Here is a 24,663-nt window from a genome sequence, read left to right as displayed (position 1 = left end):
GGTAACTTTGTACCATTACTGGCTAACATAAGTTTCACAGAGTTACTTCATACAACTCGAGTCTGCTGCGCCAATCATTAACAATGCATGCTTTATCATTTCTTTAATACCATTCTAGAATAATCTTAACTATTTATGGGATATTACAGCATTTCTAAAAAATATCTCATTGGATCACCACACGCCAATTAGACTCAACCTGTATACATCATTTCTATTAAAATAGCACATTACTTCAACACTAATCAATCAGATTTCATCGTGTATAGATGGTTACTGTAATAGCGCCACCATTTAATGTTCTAGAAGCTTAATGATTATTATAGTAATATCCAAATGTTTCCGGAAATATCTACATGAAACTAGATATTAATTTGTTGTTCACTTAATTATTAGCATTCTAGAATATTCTACGAATCTCCAAAATATTCCAAATTCAAACCAATACAGATAGATATCAAAACAAGTGGAAATTAATGTTTGATGACAAATACGTATTTTTTTATTGAATATAATGGTATTATTTTTGGGGCACATAAGACGATATTGTACAGCTCTATTGGGTAAAAGACATGTGTTCTGAGACCACCGCGACTGCTACTTAGAGGTTTATTTCCTACATTTTTGAAGTGTGTGCCGGCAATTGAATCCTTTCTTTCTATATCAGAGATGTTTTAACATAATTGCAGATATAAGCACTGTAGATAGCCATGGCAACAGATTCATGACAGCTGAAGATGGGACAGATTTTGTCGGTTTTGAAAGTGAAACTGTCGACTTCCCTATCGGTGATCGGATTGCACATTATATCATCAATCTCGCTGATGGCGTAGACGTTGACAAACAAGAATACTTTGAAGTGTGTATGTCAAATCCAGTGTTTGGAACCATCGACCCGCCAGAGTGCGCCATTGTTTACATTGAAGACGACGATTGTAAGCCAATATTGTGTTGATTCACTCATTACGTTACACCCGCCTTACATAAATTATCATTTTCACTTCACAAGTTGAGTTTTCCCCGAGGATTCCTACCTGTCAGTGAGGTGAACATAAACAGGTATAACCAGATGCATGACATGGATGGCTCAATGACTTTATTAGATACCATGCATATGATAACCTTATTTAGTCTTGAAGTTCCTAGAAAGGTACACCAAATAGAGGTATTTGGTTGTCAATGAGGTATTTCAGTCGAATTCCATATGCTATCCCGTCGCAAAATGGCACAATTAACACTTTTGTCAAAATACATGTACAAGCAATGGGAGCAGTCAACTATTTTTGTCCATTATCTTAAAAGAGATCAATATGTAAGTTATGATCTTTTGCCATGGGTCGGCAGTATACACCCCGTATGGAAGACAGGAACTTAATCTCCCACACAGGGTGTGTGGATTTTAAATGGGGCTGCCTGAATGGGTGGCTTCGTTTTAAAACTACACCACCTGTGTGGGAGATTAAGGCCGTGTCTTCCATGGGGGTGTATGGATTTTAACTGGAATGGCCCAATGTTGACAGATTCACTACACATGCTACATGGGATATACTGATAGTATAAGTAGGCACTTTTGGGTAATGGTCCAGGGGTAATGGTCAACCAATTTGGCTGGATAAAGACGATGAAATATTTTATATTCCACATTTAGCGAAGAGAGATATGATGGTGTTGATGAGAATTTTAAATTAAGGTTTTCTATTTGCCTGTAGCAGTAATTTAGTAGAATAGGTAATCTTTTAAAGTTCGAATGTACATTTTAAATTACTTCATCACCAATTCCTGTCACTCACAGCTATATTCGGATTCGATAAACCAGTCTACTATGTAAAAGAAGACTCTTCTGTTACGGTTAACATCGTTCGTCTTGGCTGTCTTAAAGTAGAGGGCAGTGTTGGTATGTATAATTTGCTGATGTTAAAGTCATACTTTTACTTTCTGTGACTGTTTAAATAAAGTGTTATACCGTGTCATATTAAATCCCAAACGTTCAAGGAGTCTTCAAAAATTGAAGTAGACGTCTTGTTGCGCAACTTGACAAATAAACTGGGTTTTTTTGTTTGTTTTTTTGGTATCATAAAACAAAATGGTGTGTGGCGCCTAATAATACATACAGCTATTATACTGGTCCAGTTTATGACTATTCAAATCAAAGGTATAGAGATATAAGGCCAAACCTAACTGTTAGGTGGCATAAGTGTACAGTATAGAATGCATAAATGTCTATAGAGCGGCTATTGCAGATATGTCTTCCCGGCACTAAGCCTTAACAATACCATTATACGACGCAAGTGTATATACAAAAAGTTGCTATGTTGCGGTTAATATTATACATTGCTAGTAAACTTCATTTTATCTATTCTCCTCCTCCCGATGTTCTTTAGTTATCAGTACAAGTGACGTAACTGCGTTTGCGGATGCCGACTACAAATCTATAACCAACAGAATCCTACCTTTTGACGTCCAACAAACAAATCATACACTCAACGTTTTAACGTCGTCCCCTGACTTTCGCGTCGAAGGCGAAGAACGTTTCGAATTGTGTCTAAGTAATCCTGTTCAAGGTGTTTTAGGACTATATGGATTGATTCGATGCACGACTGTTGTCATAGAAGATTGCGATAGTAAGTGTGTATTTGTGTGTACAAATAATTTCTTGAATGTGTGAAGCTTGATTCATCGTGCTATCACAGACTATTGTCACATCTATATTATAATTTTGTTGATTTTTTAGAAGATACTTGATCTAGGTTTTGTTTTTGTTATACCGAAATATTATACCGAAATCTGGTTCTAATAAATTGCATCTCTATGTCGTATAACTTTAGTTACGCATATCTCATTTATTGGCTTTTTTCTATTTTGTAGCTGAAGTGGCATTTGGGGACGTGGCATACACCGTGAACGAGGGTGTTGGTGTTGTAACTGTCAAAGTTGTCCGAAGAGGATATCTCAATAATATCGTCAGTGTCGGTAAGACAAACATTAAATGATTAATAATAAAAATGCTCTAATCCTCAGCGATAGTCCCGTGATGAAAGGGTTGACGTAGGCACAGCGTTTAAGAGTAATAAGCCAAAAATATGTTTGGTTGCCCTCAGAGACCGACCGAAAAATAGAAATCTTGGGCACTGTGTTTTTTCAATCACTTTCTTGGAAGAAACCTCAAATATTAACAGTTTCAAGGGCATTTTATATTTCCTATTTACTTATTTTATTAATTAAATGCATATTTGATTGGGAACAAGAAGTATTTCCATTTATATGTAGTCCAAAAACGCACAATATTTTACCGTATAATAATCAATCATTTGTCAATACTAGCCGTTTCAAAATGGAGGAATAGCCCATGAAGGAAAAAAAAGATCGACCTACCAACCCTCCAAATTTTTGTCTGGGAAGGGCAGCCAAACAATTTGTTTTGTTGACCTAAGCATGTGGTATATGTTACAACTTAAAAAACTAATTTGATTCACGTTGTAATTTTTTGTTCGACGATGAGAGCTCCAGTACCCTTTGCAGATATCCTTGTACTCGTTTGTTTCACCTGGTATTCCTCCAATAATGTTTTTTGTGTAACCAGGAGGCATGTGCATTATATTGCCACATCTACTGACCTCTGGAATGACATGTTACACAAAGTCATGACAAGTTGTCTATCGAATTATGGTGCTACATCATGTGAGTGTTATTACATTGGCCAATATTGTCAAGTATTTTTAAGTTATATCTTTCAGTGACGTAGCGCCATAGGGAGACGCACCCCATGGATTTGAAAATGTAGGGAATCCCGTAGGAAAATTGCTGAAAAACACCTGGGTCCTCAAATCCGGCCCGGTGCCCCCTCCCCCTCAAATCGGCGTTCCCCATATGTGACTCAAGCGAAGCCGCTGATAACTATAAATATTATTACGTTCATGATCACGCCTCAGTTAAATATATATGTTTTCTTCGTTTGTTCAAAAAAGGAAAATAAAAGTTATATACTTGTAGACATCTGCATATTCAAGCATTCGTCCATAAATGCTCTGGGAGTTGAGCCCCAACTTACCTCGATGAGCTAACCTCATCTCTATCAGTAATTGGAACCCTATAATACAGGTCTCGATGAGCTAGCCTCATCTCTATCAGTAATTGGAACCCTATAATACAGGTCTCAAATTTACGGCAGGGTTTGACGCATCGTTGCCGTACGTAGATGATTAATGATTGACAGATTTAGCTAAAATTCTAATAGCATCACAGCCACCATCAAGATGATTTCGGGTAGCTTGGGAAGGAATACGCCAGTAACTATTTTAATAGTTTAATTAAAATCTACGGAACATGATATCACCTCACCTCAAATTATATTCTGATATTAACTAGGAAAAGGAAATAGGACAAGTGGCCACAGAGTCCATATTTATACTCCATCAGTTTGGATAATAAAGACTCCCTGTACAAATCAGTGTAACATTTTTAATGCACTGCCGGCACGATAATTAATATAAAGTTCATTACATGTCAATATAAACCACTTGCATTTAAACTTGCTAAAACATGAAAACACTTCATCTTTAAAAGATAAAAACACTTGACAGGAGTGTACAATCCTGCATGTTTACCAATGGTCCATATTACGCCAGTGCACTGTGCCTGATTGAATGGGGTATAGGTCAATTACATACTGGAGCTCACCCCTACACTTCCCAGTTCTATAATACAATCCATATTACATACTAATTATTATAGAATCTTGATTTGATTAGTTTAATTTAACATGGTAATCTCTACACTTACAACCTTATTTACTGCAAGACAGTACAAACTTTACGCAATAATATCTTGCCTTTTCTGAAAACTGTTGATTTTGTTATGGATAATCATCCTGAAGCTCTGTATTTCTATCTTTACAGCTAAAAAGTCATTCGGAAGGTCGCATTAGACCCGATTATTCAATAGAAAGGGCTGTCACATTTTCTCTATAAGCAGATATTGATGTAAGGTCCATAATACCCCAAGGGTCCATATTACACCAAGTGACCCTATAGCAAGTGCGAAACATTTTGATCATTTATAGTATACGTATATATAAGGATAATTTCGTCTTTGTCAATGATCTCCTGTTCGGAATTCCATGCTTAATACGTTATGCTCCCTATACCTACACTACAGATGTTGTGTCGTCAGATGTCAATGCCAAAGCTGGTGCTACTAAAGACTACGACGCAGTCCTTCACACCGTAGTATTTGGTGAAGGTGATGATCCTCAGGAAAACACGGTTTGTTTTGATATCATTGTTAACGATGACGATGTAGTGGAGCATTTAGAGACATTTCATTTGGAACTACAAAATATCAACAATGCTCTTATCGGCGAGCCGAGTATTGCAGAGGTCTTTATTGAAGACAACGATGGTGAGTGGGGTTACATTTTAGATGTGCTTTAATTTGGAGATGTCTTCCACATAAACGATTGACTTTGTGCCTCATTGGCAAACCATTTTAAATCCGACATAACCAAACGTGTCTCAGATTATGTTCTCATGTAAGACACGTGATGCTATTTGTCCATGTATTTTATATGCTTGAAATTGTTGAAGACGAAGAGCTCACACTATAGTTTTGATAGGAGACCTCTCTGTAGTCCACTTGCATACTCCGGGTATTACATTTAAGCACTGAACTCTGATTTGTAAATTTGATAAGATCTTCACATCTGATCTTTTCAGACACTGTACTCCCTCTGTTTGTTAGCTTCCCAAGTGTACTACTTACTTTGGATTGCGGTTAAAATTATTAACACGGGTCTGTATGTAAAAATTTGCCATGATGTAATGATGGATCTGGCTTTTGATTGGTCGCCCAGATCTCGCTATGGATAAAATCCTCCTGGCACGCTACCATTCCCTACATCGTACAAAACAATCTATGGAATTTGTGGCGCTTTTGTGCTGGCGTGAATTAAGTTAAACTCTCACTTAGTGCATGGACGTACATATAGCGCGTATTGTACTACCATGCTTAGTCAAATTAAATTGATAAACAAGTATGATTGACATAATGTGTTAGAGACAAAGTCCCGGGTAAAGTTCTGCTTAAAACCCAAAGTACATAGTAGGATTTTTCACTCGGGATTTCGCGATCAGAATTGTTCAGAATTGAAGTGAGCCATTATAATTATGCAAGATATGCTGCATTCAACAACAGAGGCCTATGTATACTTTACTTTTACTGTCACTAATTATATAAATTCTTAATGACCATTTTACTATTGAACAATTTGATTTTAATAAACATCAGTACAATTTTTAAGTTCATCGGAATGCGTTCATCATGGTTAATAATTACATATTTTTATTTATTAAAATTCAACTATGGCTTAGACTAAATTTGTTGTTAAGGTTTCGTATATAATTAAGGAAATAATTTTATAGATTATGTTTTGTAGAATACTTTTGAGTTATACAGCTTAATATTTAGCTGTACGTGTTTTGCAAAACGTTGCATTACAAAGATGCCAAAACAAGAGAAGGGGAAGCATAAGATACTTCTAGTCACTCTTTTTTATCCTGGTCTATTTTAACATTATAATGGTTTTAAGTCACTGGGTGCTATGTATAAACGCTTACCTAGCCTTTCCTAGCTGTTTATTGTTATTATAAGTTACTAAATACTAAATGTTACTTAATGATGGAACACATGTGAAACAGACACTTTGAACAAACTCCTTATGTTTGTTTATTTTAGTAACCTACAGTTTGGACGCTACCGAGTACCATGTATCCGAATCCGATGGTGAAGTTATATTAACGGTAACAAGGGATGGTAATCTGGACCAAGAAACCTCGATTGGTATGTATGTAAACGGCAAATTGTAATAGTAATACGTAAAACCCACATTATATGTTCCACTCTCCCTTTTATGCCTTAAGCATTAATCTTGTACAAGCCACCAAAAGCTTGTGCGACTTTCGTCATTTACATCTGCGGTTTAAAAAATACGTTTACCTAAGCTCAGGGAATGGTGTATTATGAAACTTTTGGGATTATATCCAAGCTTGTTTGAGAATGAATAAGTAAAGTTCTCTTCAAATGGATAGATGTTATCAAATTAGTATATCTCTTGGCCTTCAAGTTTACTATAAAGCAACATTTACTATTACTCATGAGCACCGGGATATTCTGCCATTCTGCCTTACTTTGTATGAATAGGACATTAAATTTAACACTAATAAGATGGTATGAATATTTGTAGAGTTAAACAGTGTATCAGATAATGAACATATCCTGGAAAGAAATCATTTGTAATAGTAATATATCATGCATTTTCAAGTGGTATAAAGGTCTTTGACCTCACCGGTTTTACAAACAATCTCGTTCTGGACTTCGCTCATCATCACATATCACATTGTCTCACAAATCTCTCAACTCTGACCCCGATACATGTTTTTCGCTCGCAGTATCAGGTTTATGGAATAAACTACCCATCAGTAAAGCTCATTACACAGTTTAAAAAAGGTCTCAAACACATTTCTTTCAATAGTAGTTTTTTCACTCAGATTGTTGATTATTTTTTTGCTTTGTAAATATTACGTTATATTATTATGCGCTGTGGTCTAAAGAAAATGTTTCAATATAAAAGCCCAGTGTATGTATGTATATGTATAAACCCTAAATAAATCAAAATCAAAATCAAGGAGTTTGATGAGTGTGTTTATCCAGGCAGGTTTGTTTTTGTTGACAGACATTTTCACCAGAGATATATCAACATCTTCATCTGACCCCAACCAAGACTATCTGCCACTTCTGGAAGAACTTTCTCACAATGTCATTTTTGCTCCGGGTGAAACCTCTAAGACAGTAACCATCGATATTGTAGATGATACCTTCTATGAATTACCTGAGGAGTTTGAAGTAATACTGGCGAGTGACATAGCTGCTCAACTCAGTGCCCCAAGTAGTGCTGTGGTTACCATCATTAGTGATGATAGTAAGTCATAAACATGATAAATGGAAATGGGAATTGATTGCTTGACAATGTAAAATGCAATTGAATGACAATGTAAAATCATATGGTTAATCATATAATTTAAATTATACGTTAAACCATATAATGCTTGCATTTTATAGATTATACACAGTGGAACGCATTTAGGATTTAATTCGAGGACGGTCAAAAAGTTCGTAGAACTCGGTATGCTTCTTTGTCGCACGGTATTGAATTTGGTCTCATTTAAAAGCTTGTTCCTTCAAAAACATTACTGCAAAGATATTAGATTTTTGCATCACTGTATGTGGGCAGGACACTATTCAGAGGAAGCCTACCTCCATGAATTCACAGGTACTACCAAAGTGAATACATGATCATTATTGAAATATCTCCGAACTGTGGTGAAAACTCAATTAATGAAATTTAACAATGTACAGTTGCTGTAAATGGTAATGAAGTTCTTGATATTCAACAGCAACAAAATGGTTCTTACAGTTCAAGAATGGAATGAGCGTCCTTGAATATCATCCAAGGTCCAAAAGACTTGCTAACGTCACCACTAACAATAAACGTGCTGGTACAGTGACATTGACAATGGATAAAGAGCCAAAAAAAAAGAAAGATAAGATAGCCACAAAATATGACAACTCTGTTGAATGTGTTTTCAACTTTAATCCATTAACATTGGGTATTCCAGGGTGTCTTCTAGATGGGGTCACATAATCTTAATGTACAAATTTGATACCAATTGACATATTCAGGTCCACACCTTCAATACACTTAGAATGACGACCGAGGCAAGTTTAATCTATATGTGGCTAAATGTTATAAAACATACATTAATCACTGGAATTACGAGAGCATTTAGTGGAAGCACCTGGATCTCCCACACCTAAGAAGATCATCACTCGGTCACCATAGTGCAAGGTCTTCATCGCCGTTTCTGAGATCCAAGGGAGAGTCTTGATGACAGATCATTTGCCAAATGAAAGTATAATCATAGGCATATCATACAATTTTGATAGCAAAATCGAGGCAAGCCATCATGTGAAGAAGGTTGATGGTAGGAATGTGACTGTTCTCGGATTGTGTCCTGTACGCTATTCTTAGTTTGTCAAGCTGCCATTCACGACAGAGGGGTCAGTTAACTAAAGTAACCACATTCTGGTTCAGGCATGACCTGCAGTTAGTGAAACATATTTTTAAGTCCTAGCTTCATATATCAGGTTTGCTGGTGATCAATGCTGGTTAGGCTTCACTGAAGAGTGGCTCAAGGAGCTATTGGAAGACTTCCATTTTGTTGACATAGAAGGTTTCAAGAAAAACTGCGACGGGTGCATTAAGGTTTGTAGTGACCATGCTCAAGAGTTAGATAGAACGAATTTGGCTAGTACTCCTTCAAGTACCTTGTTCTACAAACTTATTGACCGCCCCTCGTATATTTATTACCCATTGCAGTAAGGAGTTACAGTAAGGAGTATACTTCAGACAAACTTATAAGTATTATCATCGTAGTCTTACCGGCAGATTCTATTCATGCCACTTTCTTTTCAATATTCCAGTCACATGCTCTTTAGATTGTCAAAATGGCGGCTTCTGTGTTGGGCCAGATGAATGTCAATGTGCAGATGGATATACAGGCACATTATGTGAAGAAGGTAGGAATTATGGAATAAATTGATAAACGTAGTAGTAAATCAATCAACATATGGGTACCATAACTACTTGTGATTTGCACACACTGAGGGATACCAGGTTATTTTTAAGTTAACGATTTATAATTATATGCGATTCGTCATTATGCGAGAATGCTAAGGGTGATAACAATAATGCAGGTCTCTATTTATATTGTAATCATTTCTTTCGTATAATGCATTTCATTTATTTTAAAGTGTTTTTTTTTTCTCACACGCATTATGAAATCACTAAATATCCTATGAAAATCGATCTGAAAATTAATAAAACTATCAATCGTCTAACCTAATCTGACTTGATTGGACATTCAATTTTTAATACAAACAATTTAAGGAATATGTCGCCATACATCCTGACTCTAAAGATAATGATAAAAAACAACACATTTTGCATTTTGCATACTGGTAAATAATGTTCTCAAGACAGATCCAAATAAGTAAAATTAGGTACTCACTAGAAATATTTCGATTCCTGTCAGGAATCTTGTTCACTCTGGTAGTGGTGAGTGGTAGCCAAGGACGAGGGGGCGTACAGACTCGATCGGATCTACGATCAGATCATCAATCGGCAAGCAACCCATGTGACGTCATCAAGACCAGTCACAAAGTTTGCCGATAATATCTAGAAACACTACCACTCACCACTACCAGAGTGAACAAGATTCCTGACAGGAATCGAAATATTTCTAGTGAATACCTAATTTTACTTATTTGGATCTGTCTTGAGAACATTATTTACCAGTGACTTTTATGAACGATCCTGATGAATTTGTTCAGAATTTTGCATACTGCCTGCAAGAAACGAACTTTGTTTTAGCTTAACACACAATCAATTTCTATTTTAAATAGATATATTATGTTTTTAGACCGTCTGCAGGAATCGTTTTTTTTTAGCTTAACACATTCCATTTCCATTATCAATAGATATTAATGAGTGTGAATTACACCCTCCGGTTTGCATTGGTAGCAACATAGAATGCTTTAATAAAGTTGGAACCTACAAATGTGTTTGCACGGATCCAGAATATACACTTGAAGGCAATCGATGTGTTCGTAAGTAATTTTTGTGTTTACAGAAGGTACGGACTCTTAAGTTATTCAAAAATAACTTTATATACCGTATACATATGAATTAAAATGGCAGTTCGTGATAAAAGAACACATTGAAATGGCAAATACATAATTTTATCAACATTTTGAAGTGCTCAAGAGACCGGGATCGAGTACTACTGTGGTGTCCTAAATGTAGTATTTGTAGTCACGATAGACAAATAAATGATGTACTTATTGTTCGTCAATTATGTAGGTGAAACGAAAACCATTATTGGACGAATCTATGCAGATGAGTTAAATGGTCATCCATTACAATTTGTGAGAGAAATGCATGACTCTGATAGTCACGAATTCATGCACCTGGCGGATATTATTGAAACTGAAGTTAGTACTAAATTATTTATAGGCTCAGTGTCACTGGAATTAATGAAAATAAGCACAAAATCATCAACATCGACCAAATTGATGATAATCACAATATAAAACCAAGGCCCTTAAAAAGAATCTGTGCTTCTTCGAATTCTACCAGCAAATTCGACAAATGTCATGTTTTCTGCAAAATGTTTTTTACGCAATAAATATTGCTATATTTGTAATATTCCGCGTTCAAATTGGCTACATTTAAGTGAAGACATGTGCGAATAATTATATTTCCAGTGACATGGGTCTGTTGATGGCCATGGTGTGATTAAAACTAGAATCAACAATTTTAAACTGACATGTTTAATATAGCTACAACTGTAGGAATATTTGGTGCGAAATAGTACAGATGTAATTAGTAACACACCACAAGAGCAAAATTACTGATCCATTGCAATCGGTAGAGGGTTTGGCAATACCTAGGCCCTTTTATCTTTTAATTTTTCGTTTCTGTTTTTGGGTTTTTTAGGTTATTTGAATTTCGGACATAAAAATTAAGATGAGAGTGACAGTGCTCATCAAGACAAAAGGAGTATGTTACGGTCTAAAATTCGCGATAACTCCGACTTCCCGGTACTGACTCGTAAATATTGTTTAGCATCGAAATAATTTACTAAATAGGTTGCAAAGTGTAGGTATGTGGTTCGTCAAATAACTCGGGTTTGTTATAAATGTTTATTTTTGGCAATCATTGAGCATACTGATAACAGTTTTGAAATTTTGGTTCGTGATGGTAGGGGATAGTGGAGGATCAGAGGGGAGGGGAGAGGGGTGAAGATAGAAGAGGTGAGGAGGGGAAATAATGGTATAGTACTGCAGATCTTCTTTGGGGTTCGATCAAGTGTGATTTAAGCTAATCAATTGGCACATTAATTTTTGTGGGTCACCCTATTAGGAATTCCAAATTCCAAATCCAAGTTGCATTTTTTTTTCAAGATGGCCGCCACTTAATGTTTAACAGGATCAATGGTCATCAAATCATTTCTTAGTTTCAAAATATCCTATTCAAATTCCCACATTTTTTCAATTTTTCAAGATGACCGACCGTAAAATTAATGAGAAATAGCGGCAATATGGTAGCGAATGCACAAAGAGGCACCACCTCCCTCCAAAACTTACTTGGGCTTTCTCCCGATTTCACCCTTGTCGGAACTACAAATGAAGAGCTTAGTTTCAAAACCCCTTACATCCACTTGAGCAATTTTGAGATCACATCAAAAAATCATCAAAAAACATACTGATATAAGGGGGTTTTCAACAAAAGCAGTTTTTAGCGGGATGCGCATCCTACCCAAGTATCCCGCCAAAAACTGTTTTTGTTGAAAACCCCTATATCAGTGATTTTTGTTGATTTTTGATGTGTTCTAAAATTGCTTAAGTGGATGTAAGAGGTTTTGAAACTAAGCTCTTCAAATAACTGAAAACCGCAGTATATTCTGCGTATTTTATTAACAGGTTAAATAACAAATCCAAGCCAGGACTGGTCTTAAAAATAGTCGTTGGTTTTATCCCCTTTCTCATTTTAGCGGCCTGACTTCATTAATAAATATCGCGTTACTTATTAATGATAAAACATTTAACAATAATTACGGGGCAGTGGGAAATGTTAGACATTGTTTAGTATTGTATCTTTAAAAGTAATGATGATAAGTACATAAAAGTATACATTTTCAGAAAGTAAATGATGCAAAAAATCCAACCAGCAAGATAGAGTTTTGCATGTCATTATTTTGGTCCACCATAACAACTTACCCTAAATATCCGTGAAAACTGCGTATTTGTGTTCTAAAGACACAGAGCTAGTAACAGTTTTATCAAATTTTGATTTTTTTTTTTTTCATTTTTAAAATATGGACCAAAGGAATAAAAAAGTATAATTTTGACCAAGATTTTGGATATTTTAAGGTATGTTTTCAAAACGAAGAAAACATCAAAAATTTAAGAAAACTGTTATAGTTTTGTATGTATAGAGCACAGATACGCAATTCGTAAATTTGGATATTTAGGGGAGTTGGACTGAAAAATATTGGTATGGAAAATCAAATTTGAAGCTTTTCTCAGAAACTGCTTAATTTCTTTCTGAAAATGTATACTTTATATACTTATCAGCATTACTTGCAAAGATACAGTACAAAACAATATCTAAAACTTTGAGTGATCCTGCGTGCTACCTTACTTTAGAAATTAATTTTGGAATCAGCATGGCTTATCCACGTCAGGTGACTTGCAGTGATAGCGCATACACCAGTTGTGCTAGCAGCATAGTCGTATGTGTCTTCTGTAAAGTAGAACAATATAATTATTTTGTTTTCTCTTTTCTCTCGAATTTAAATTTCTGCAGCTTGGCAATACACTGGCAATCATCGAAGGTAAAGTATCTGTAGTAAAACTATTTCCCAAGGAAGACGGAGGCGTCGGAGCAGTGTTTGAAACGAGTGTGCCTGCCGCTTCAAGCGCTGACAAGACGGATGTTGACACCCTCGTGGCAGCGAGTATAACACCAGATGGGTATTTGGGAACCAGTGGTTTGTCAGTTGCCAGACCCATAGGTAATCACTATAAACCTAAGCAACCGAGGAATGGTGGCACACCGAAACCGACAATAATTTTGTGTGGACATAACCAATAATAGCAGATAAGACATTGCGTTGAAATATGAAAGAACAAACATTTTCACATAAAAAAAATCATCATCAACATCACCTTTATCGTCATCGTTATCATCACAATCATCATAATCCACACCACCACTACCACTACTTCTACCACCACCATCACCACTACCACCAAAACCACTACTACCACCACCACCACCACCACCAACACCAACCCGTCACTACCACATCCACCACACCCCTACCACAACCACCTTCATCATTATATTTTTGCTTTATCACAAGGACAATTATACACACGAAGTATCGATGGCATATTTTACGCGAGCAACGGAAAGGAGTTTGATTTGAGTTTGCTGGACACAAATAGTCCGAATTTTCTTGAATTTGCCAATGATGTTGAACCAACAGTACGTGTAAAATTATTCCTATCGTTAAAACCGGCAAAATCTCGGCTCAGAAAAGGCAGTAACAGTTTGTTTCAAAGCTTTGATATGGTTTTGGTTTTCACATTTTAAAACCTTGACAGTTCATTAAAAGGTGCGATGATTTTAGGAAATCGCCAAAAACGCATATAAAAACGTTTGATAGGTCCCTTAGGGAGGTTGAGGATTTTTGAGGTTGTATTTGGTAACGTTGAACTAGCCCATGGCCCTAGTCCTAGAGAATGTGTAGTTTACCATAGGATTGCCATGGTAACAGAGCCTAGTCTAAACAAGAAAAAAACCATAACTCAAATGCAGGTCCGATCAGATCGGCAAAGATGATGTGTGTTTTGTATCATCTTGTAGTTAGTCAAAACTGCGCATCAAGGGGATAAAACACATCGGCTGATTATTTGGTTAAGTTGTCAAAACACTGTCCAAAATAAACCCACGTATACTTAACGCCCCTTAAGTTTAAAGGCCTCAAAATTGTATACAGTCAGGTAAAAAAGCACACATGTTGTAATTTAAGGTCAAGAGTGGATACTATTAAATTTATGGAAAGAACATTAATCCGACCAAGATAACTCCCCAGTCCACGCTTAAAGTTTTTAAGTAAAACTTTTGGAACGAATTTAGTTGAATTTGACTCATCAGCTCAGACTGATTGAATTTTAATCATAATTTTGATTTTAATAAAAGAATAAGTTAGGTTCAAAAGTACGAATGTCATCTATTCTTATTCTCTCCTATTTCGTCATAGTTGACGGCAAAACTAGATGATCTTGAAGGATTCCATGGTGTCCGAGTAACTAGAGTTTTTCCGATCGGAGACATGATTGGCGTGGACTACGAAGTCACGGTAGCAAGTACATCACCGGTAACTGTTAATGATGTCAATGTGGTCTTCACGATTACTACTGGTTTGACTGGACTTTTGGGAGACACAGATCTTATGCTTTTGTCGATTGGGGGTAAGAACTTACACATATCTATATACAAAAAAGTTACATCATCTACAGCAATCAGATTCCTGTAAGAATCGTTAAAATCAAGTCGAAAGTTTATAATTTGGAAAAAACTTTATACTAATACTAAGAAAGATCAACAGTTGAGGGTATGTAGCCATTTGAACAGCGTCCCAACCAGTTTAGCTTCAATATGGCAAATTTCACGCATTTTTAGCATAAACTTGTTGTGACTCCAAAAGGTGCTGGATTCACTATACTTCAAGACAATTCTTTCAATCCCTCCGGACGTAACCAGGGATGGAGATGGGGCATATTACCAATGTAATGGGGAAATCTATTTTTCAGTGAAATCGAGACGAAAAATTGTTGCAAAATCGGCCGCGTTTCGGTCTTGAATGGAAATTTCCCAATGACCTGTGCCCCTCTAAACAACCAAGTTAGTTTCGAACTTGTGACCCTTATCTTGTCCTTAAATCATTATATTTAAGTTAATTAATGTGTTTTCCCTTTAGATTCATGCCCAAGTGACTTCTGCGCTAACGGAGGCGTGTGTAAGGTGCAAGCTGATTTCATTTTTAGTTGCATGTAAGTTTGAAAAGATTCAGGTTATGTGTGGGGTATTATATCAATGTAGGTCGGTTGGTGTACAATTACTCAGAAAGTTACAATTGCTTTATGACTATGTTGCACGGCTCATTTCAGCCGAATCAATGTTAAGAACTATTTTAATCAATATAAGTCTCTATAGCATCTAGCATACAACATAGTGCTAAAATTATTTGCTTCCATGAACCTAAATTACCCAATCCACTTGACCCAAACAAGATTTGACAATCCAATACGCCAGACAAAGGTCACTTGATAGCAACTGCTTCTAGCTAAATGAGAGCCCTCTATAATATTTGAAAGCGGTCTTTGAACACTTTCGAATCACGAAAAGAGAAATGCCTCTTCTTCCCGTACAATATCAACATTTCACGTGTGTTTAGTACTAATTTTAAAGAACTTTTTTTTCCAATAAAGATCGCCACCTCAGTAACTGGTATAGCCTCAAAGTGGATTCAAATTGTTAAGTTAAAATGAAATCTTCGTTTATGGCAGAGGTATAAAATTAATCCATTGTATAGATATTGAATTTAAAATCACACTGTGTCTTGAAATTTACACACAACAGAAGTGCTAGATGCGCTAATGTGACAGATAGAGGGGCTAACCTTTAGTAATTTTGTTGTCTTGTAAAATTGCTTGAAAAATGCATTAGTGTAGATACGTATAGGTTTTGTGTAGGGTTATTTGTAGGTTTACGTGTGCTTGGAGGTGTGTGGTGAATGTACTTAAAAGAACATTTGTTGTTATTATTTTTATTTTCATAGTCATATTCATAAAGACATACATTTACTGTTTGCAGATGTGATGCTGGTGTAATTGGAGGACAATGTCAAGGAATCAACGCTACTAGCAACACTGGCAATAGTAAATATTTAGTCCTCATACTGTTTCTACTTTTTTTTAAACATGATTAAGGATAGGGCACTCAAAACAAAAAGGATCATAAATAAAATTAATAAATAATATAAAAATCAATAAATGCAAAATAATAGAAAAGGACAAAATTAATAATAGTAATGTATTTTTTAATGGTCGATAGCAGTTTAGAAAACGGTTACGCCTCATTACAAATCGACTAGGGAAGATTAAGCCACAAAATTCACATTTTTGACCTTATTGATTCCAAAAATCAGGCAATTATCAAAAAAATAAAAACACATCCCTAGAATGCATGCAGTGTCAGAATACCAAAACAGATGACTTCCTCTTTTCTATGATGTGTTAGGATTTTGTTGGGATTTCCTCCAAGAATTTTGTTTTTACACAAGTAAGTGTATGTGTTTAGATTCCTTGGCCGATCTATTTTTTAAAGAATGAATATTTTTATATATCTTGCATGAATAATTAAGAAGTTCAAGCACTTATAATTAATTCATTTCTGAGAGTGCACTGTCTCCTTGCATGATACATTCAGAAATCTCCCTAAGTCTGTTTAGACCACATGCATATTTCATTTTTTTCTAAAATAATTTGACACCCGTGTTAATATTATTTTAGGACACCTGTATGGCAATATGAATGCATTTCTCTCCTGGTACGCAGGTATAACAACGAAGGGTTGGATCGGAATCGGATTTGGGGTTGGTGTGTCTGCTTTATCTGCTCTTTTAGTAGCCCTCTGCTGTATTTATATACGTTTGTCGAGAGCCTCAAGACAAATTGTCATACCTACCCTACCATCTTACGTACAGCAAGCTGATCCCAATGAACTTAATCTTCTACCACCACTGAGTAATTACTCCCAGATAACGGGGCAGCTTACTCCAGCTTTCCCGTCATTATTGGTAAGTTTTACCATTACTGTACTTTGAAGGCTGACGGTTGTTCCGTGTAATTATTTATTATTCTTTTCTACTAAAACAACTTAAAATTTGCAATTTAAGACCTGCGTAATACAAACAAATGTTTCACACTAACATACTGCACACATTATGTGTGTTTTTTGTTTGTTTTTGTTTTTCACTTTTCACTTATATAAAAGTAAATTTAAAAAAAAGATAAATATAAAACAGGTGAGAAGTGCGTGTACGCGAAGTAAGATTCAAGTATCACGTACACACTGGTAAATCCATAATTGAGTCCATTTAGTTGTGGGCAGACGAATTCGAATATATTGTCTGCTCCATATCTTTGCTGGACTGATCGTCTCCTTTGCATTGATAGACTCCACCGATTCTGACATGAGTTGTTGTGTCAGTCTGACAAATGTTAGCAACGGAAAAACCAGGAAGCCACCCTATCACGGAGATTCCAATCACGACGATACGTACACAAATAAGGCGACTGAAAGATATTAATTATATATTATTATTATTATTATTATTATTATTATTATTATTATTATTATTATTATTATTATTATTATTATTATTATTATTGTCACCATGCTGTTCGCTCTCTCATACTATCCCGACTTGATTATGGCAATGCAATCCTCTATGTACTACGATTTGAAGTCAAAGTGGTAATGGCATCTGGCAGTAAAAAGCTGTTGAAGTCCACTAGCAGGGTTTGCTCAAGTAGGATGTTCTTTGCATTCCACGTCAATTGTTACCGTGTTCGAGCATATCTTCTGCATGGTTCATCATCCAGCTTCCTCAGGTTATGTTCCTGGAATCGTAGTTGTTGTGATTTGATAGAGTTGATAAGAGACATAGTGCTCGTGATGGTATAGATCCTTTCTACTAACATGGCCAGCGTGTTTGATGTTCAACATTATCCTGTAACATGATGTACCAAAAGCGTTGATCTTATTTTCCATGTCAGTAGATATCTCCCAGGACACACATGTATATATAATACTGTAACACAACTGGTGTGAGAAAGCTTGACTTTTGTTGCTACAATGATTGTCGGACTTCTCCATCATGGAACCAAGCTATTTAAAATCGGTAACATACTTAATGGGTTCTTCGTTTACTTGGGAATGGTGGCTGTGGATTGCAGTTGATGGTCAATTACTCGGTTTGGGAAACACTAATGAAGAGACCCAGTACTGTCTGCTGCAGCCGCTGTCCTGGTCAGCTGTGCCTGCGCCTGAGGGATGCAAGATTCAAGTAAAGCAATATCGTAAGCGAAATCCAAGTTGTTCATAACCTTGGCATGATATCGCCTGGAACGACACAGATGTGTTTCAACACCACTATCAGGCCCATCGGTAGCCATTTTCATCAAATAGTCGATGAGAGCAATGAATAGGAATGGAGCTATAACACCCCCCTGCAATACTACAGTAGTCACAAGGAAGGGATCCGAGATGTTACCATCTACCAATACGACTGTGAATTAGTACACGTATTGCCTCTACGATGCTATCTGGGATACCACAGTACCGCAAAACAGAAAACATAATTTTTTCCTGTCGCTTGAATCATAGGCTTTCTTGAAGTCAATGAATGTTTATAGTGAGTGAGAGTTGGAACTTAACTATGGAAAGCCTTAATGATTCTACGGAGGGTATGCGTTTGGTGTTCACAGCTTCTGCCTGGTCTAAATCCGGCCTGGTTACTTCTTATTACAGGATCAATATAGTCCCTAATTGTTTGCTTGCCCTCAAATGAATTTTAAAAATTGGGTCAGTCGTCGGGATTTCTTTCTTTTTTTTTTCTTTTCTTTTTTTTAATTACTAGCAAACTCTACTGTTTGTATTAATTAAGGCTCAAAATATGAAATATCAGGTGTCAAAATGAATCAACTAACATTAAAAAACAACTAAAATGTTGAACACAAACTCTAAAATAAATTTGTTTACGTCTTCAAAATGCAAAAATTTGAAAAGAATTTTTTTTTCCAAAAATAGGGTCGGTATTCTTTTCTACAGTAAATATTTAAAAAACCCACTTTTTTCTGATTTCCAAAATTAGGGTCGGTCGGTTGAGGGCAAGCAAACATCCTTTTTTTGGCCTAAGGCCAAGGTCTTCTTTCTTTGGAAGGGGAGCAATAACTTCTACGCAGAATTTATGGATGATGTCTACCATAGCTTCACCACCACATGCTATTAGTTTTTCATTTCTTTTTATTATTTACAGAACATGCCGAATAATCCGTTCAACGATGTCTATGATATGTAATTACCGGTAAATGTGACATATGAAGATGCGGAAGAGACATTGTGAACACCTTATCTTCTTCAATAACATGTCGTAGATTCATCTATAATTATGGTGGATATTGTCGTCTATTGTCCATTCTAAAACCGCCCCTGTATAGCCGGTTCAGAGTCTAACACTTTTCGCTTAGCGCGAGTAGCGACCATGGCAAATACTGACCAACAACAAATCAAAAAACGTCCCCGTCTATGGCAATTATACAAAGGAACGGTTTATAGTATAGTCAGTCTTCAAGAATCACCATTATATCGTCTGTTCTATGTTCTATATTAAACTAATTCTTCAATCTTAAAAAATTACTTTATAATATTTGAAATCAGATTATTCTTAGCTAAACCGTAAAATATATTACAAGAAAGAACACGCTAAATGACGAGAACAAATAATTAATATTTCACCATTTTCACTTTTCTTAAGATTTGCACTTTCTGATGTGGGATAAAACAGCAAGTAAGTCACACTATTTGTTGAGGGAACTGTTTTAAATCTCTGTTTATCTAAGACTTAATTTTGCCGTTGAAGGAAATGAAACATAAAATGTAATATAAATATGCCTATGCAAAATCCTAATCAATTATTAAAACGGAAAAATTAAATAAAAAATTAATAATAATTAAATATACCATAAAAACTGGATAGTTAGCATATGTGATTACTATCGAGCGCTTTTAAAACATGCAAACATTTTAAACATGAAAAACCCCATCCACAATAATCAATACACATAGTTATATACGAACGACGAACAAGTAAACCTACAAATGTGTGTATCAACCCCATTAACTCAGTTGGTAAAGCTCCGGACTTTGGTACAAATTCATGATTTCACAAGCACATATGCTAACTATCGAGTGGAACTAAAGTTGATATTCCGGAACTCGGAATGTTTTTTTAAAGTACTTGGTGAAATATGGATATGTTTCTTTATATAACTCATACAAATATTTTTGTCTTTTAATTGACCAATTACTATTGATTAGCTTTGCTATTTTTAACAAACAATTTTGCACTCTTCGCTAGTGCAATAGTCCATTCGACTATTTTCATTTGGTAAAATATGAAATGTACCATTCACCTCGGCAAAAAGAAACTGTAAATATTAGTTTAGGGAAAGGTTAAAATAATGCTTATTTGTAAATATAATAGTTAGTACGTCATGAAGTCAGCCAAGTAATCTAAGAGCCACATGAACACAAGTTTGGAATATTTAAAACTAAATTTTTCAAGATGCTGCTGGCCACCATCTTGGATTTCTGGGTGAAAATGATGCCGTAATGTCAAACTAATGTCAGAATCGGAATCCTTGTACTCGACATATCCGAAAAAGTGTCTTTGTGCATGATTATAGGTGCTCTGGTTCAAAACTTAAATTTTCAAAATGGTGGTGGCGGCCATTTTGGATTTTGGCCTCTTGCGAAAAATGCCGGGATTTTCGCGAGGGACATGGGGGCTATTTTTTTCTAAATGGTCCATAGAAGTCAATCAATCGTCAAACATTACTAGGCAGAGAGTGGTCACCAAATTGAGGTTTTTGACCTAACTAATAACATACCGTAAACACTGGATAGTTAGCATATGTAATTACTATCGAGCGCTTTTAAAACATGCAAACATTTTTAACATGAAGAGCCCCATCCACAATAATCAATACACATCGTTATATACGAACGACGAACAAGTAAACCTGCAAATGTGTGTATCAACCCCATTAACTCAGTTGGTAAAGCTTCGGACTTTGGTACAAATTCATGATTTCGCAAGAGCTCGATAAGCACATTTTGCTAACTATCGAGTGGAATTAAAGTTGATATTCCGTGTTTAAACTCGGAATGTTTTTTTTGAAGTACTTGGTGAAATATGGATATGTTTGTTTATATAACTCATACAAAGATTTTTGTCTTTTAATTGGTCAATTACTATTGCTTAGCTTTGCTATTTTTAACAAACAATTTTGCACTCTTCGTTAGTGCAATAGTCCATTCTCCATTACACTCACGCGTATCGTTGGCCATGCCTATCAGTATTCGAGTGGGCCCGGTCGAGTGGGATTTTTCTTGGTCGACCGGGCTAAATCCGCACGACTGAGCGTCTTAACCAATCACGAAATGAGCCCACTCGGTCGTAATGTTTTCCATTCGGTCAAGATTATCGACTCGGTGAATTTCCATGCGACCGGACTTTTGACCCGCCCACAAAGCGTGGAGGTTGTGAAAGAGCTACGTGGAAAGAGTATGATTATGTTGTTGGCTATCTGGTATAACCATTAGTAGCCACGCCAGTAATGGTCTGGGAAATGTTTACACGGGTATTCACAACTCTACAGCAATAAACGGGCTTGCTCAGAATTAAAATGTGTACGTGAATATATTTGCGGGATTACCCATTGTATGTTATTTGTGTTTATTTCAAAAGGCATATCAGAGATAATTGTCTAAACACTGTTGCTTTATTAATGTGAGATTGTTATTTTAAAATTATATAAGACACGTCGAATGCAACACATGGATGGATGAAATTACAGGGTGCTGCAGGCTGAGAGGGCCTATTCATATAATTTGAACAAACATGAATATTAATGTTCCAAGTATATACCCTTTTCCATATATACACAGCTCAAAATACTAGGATGACTGGACGGTAGTAGAGCATGTACAGGTACGGAAATGCAGCAACTTCATTTGCCATCATGTCATCATTAATATAATGCGTGTAATTTTCCGTGATACTAAGCGTGACCTTACAAACTGGTATGCTTACCTATAAAAAACGAGAAAGGGCCAGTTTCATAGGTTATAGGCTACTCAGCCCATTGGGCATAAGATCAATCATGTGCCAATCATTTTAGTAACTTCAATTTTTCTTTTTATTTTTTTTAAAACTTTTAAAAAGAAAGGCATATATTTAATTTAAGAAAGGCATATATTTAATTTCACAAATTTAGTGTTAGTCATAATTATTATGTATAAATTAAAGGAGGATTTCGTGATCATAGCATCCTCTTTTTATGACATTTTTCAGTACATATCCACGAAAAAGCCTATTCCCAAAATTTCAGTTGATTCCGATTTTGCGTTTGCGAGTTATGCATGATTATGTGTATTACACTGCTCCATAGACAATGCGTTGTAATTTCGTTCTGGTGCACCAGAACGAAATTCAAATTTCACGATATCTTTGCAAAACGAATTAATCTGCAAGAAATATTTTGTACATGAACATTATGTAGCCAGAGGTTTCCAATGATATAAAAATCTCAACTTTTTTGAAAAAAGTGGGGGATGAGGCTGTGGATCACGAAATGCCCATTTAAGGGGGGAAATCCATAAGATATGATGTTCATTGAGGCACCCCGGGTAGCCCGTTTGAAGTGTGAGAGGCTTTTCCCTTGACAAGCTTTAATGGCCCATGTGTTTACACTGCAGGCAATACGTGAAAATGGTTGTAAGTAGAAGGATGTATATATTAAACTTACCCAACTGACAGAAAGAAATAACGGTAAATCCTTTTAAAAAAATGGTTCCAAATGTGAATACACCTTTCATAATGTTCGATATAGGTTACAGGTTGTCGAAAATATGTCCACATAATGTCCATTATGATGAAATCATGAAGATACATGATTCTAAATATATCCCAGATGTCTTAGAGAATCAAAAGTTGCTGTGTCACAGGTACAAGCATATGTAAGACAATGATGATTGTATGTAAAAACTACAATCTTCATCACTTCAATCTTAATTACTTAATTGTTAATGATTAACTTAGGAACAAACCAAGAGTCGATGACGTCCTCTAAACGTAAGTAATTTTGTTTCTAGTCTGACCCCACTACCTCCATGTGAGAAACGTAATAATGAAATGTTTAAAAGTTGGACATAATAATAATAATAATGTCACATTCTTCAGAGCGATGTTTTTGTACAAAAGTAATCAAGTAATTTTACCAAATTTCCCTAAACGAAACTGGAATCAATTATAGGACATCATCGATCTTTTGGTTTCTTCCTTACAATGATTTGACACACTTAGATAGGGATGGTATTATCGGTGACTTGGTATATAGAGAGATTTGTTAAATCTCAGGCTGTTCACACAGTATTATATAACCACGTTGTTTAAAAGTTTAAAATGTGTCGAGTCACACCATCGTTTGATCTTAAGGTTACATAACTAAACCCTAAAAAGCAATGATCAAACCCCAAAAAAAGACAATGATGAAATATTTATGTAATGAAATAGTATATATACCAATACTTTATTCATCTCAAATCATTCCTTGAATGGAACTCAGTATCGATATTGACAATCATCCTTAGTATCTTGCATCGTTCGTTTCAACTACTTTTGAGAAGTATTTTCACATCATAAGTCTATAAGGCGAACTTTGGCATCAAACACACAACGGAACGGTCTTGTATGTATACTTCTATATACTCTGCGATTAACTTGGTCAACAACTTGTCAAGAGGTATAGTCACACCAACGCCTAGACGCCAAACTTCTCAGAAAACTTAAAGGTAAGTTTGAAATTTTTTCTTACATCAATGTGTAGAAGTATGTGTGAAAAGCTAATAGTAAACAGTTATAAGACAGTGATTTAAGGTAGCGCTAACCCGTTACGATTATTTAGGTATCAAAAAACCTAGTTTGTGATTTACATTATATTTGTAATTAGTTTTTGGTTAAGGTTTTTTGAAGTTATGCTTTAGTATTTCTTAATTGTATCAACAGACCCTTAACCGATTACTGCTCACAAGACTCAACTTCGTTCGTTACCCTTACCAGGAACATAAAC

At 35.7% G+C, this 24,663-nt stretch overlaps 1 protein-coding gene and 1 long non-coding RNA gene across 2 annotated transcripts in view; both read left to right on the top strand.

Moving 5' to 3' along the window:
• Positions 1-2,133: 2,133 nt before the first annotated feature.
• The window catches only part of LOC140172354 (uncharacterized), a 262,997-nt gene continuing 240,467 nt past the window's right edge, over positions 2,134-24,663 (top strand). The window contains exons 1-2 of the mRNA XM_072195548.1: positions 2,134-2,152; positions 2,866-2,970. Coding sequence (XP_072051649.1) covers positions 2,134-2,152; positions 2,866-2,970 — 124 coding nt within the window. The remainder of the gene's footprint in view (positions 2,153-2,865; positions 2,971-24,663) is intronic.
• Positions 6,729-9,621, top strand: LOC140172552 (uncharacterized). Its single transcript, XR_011861737.1, has 3 exons — positions 6,729-6,834; positions 7,727-7,972; positions 9,535-9,621. It is a non-coding gene; the product is annotated as an uncharacterized lncRNA (long non-coding RNA).

Source organism: Amphiura filiformis, chromosome 2, assembly GCF_039555335.1.
Source record: "Amphiura filiformis chromosome 2, Afil_fr2py, whole genome shotgun sequence".
Taxonomy (NCBI): domain Eukaryota; kingdom Metazoa; phylum Echinodermata; class Ophiuroidea; order Amphilepidida; family Amphiuridae; genus Amphiura; species Amphiura filiformis.
Note: the sequence above shows the minus strand (reverse complement) of the source record. Positions and strands in the feature narration are given on the sequence as shown.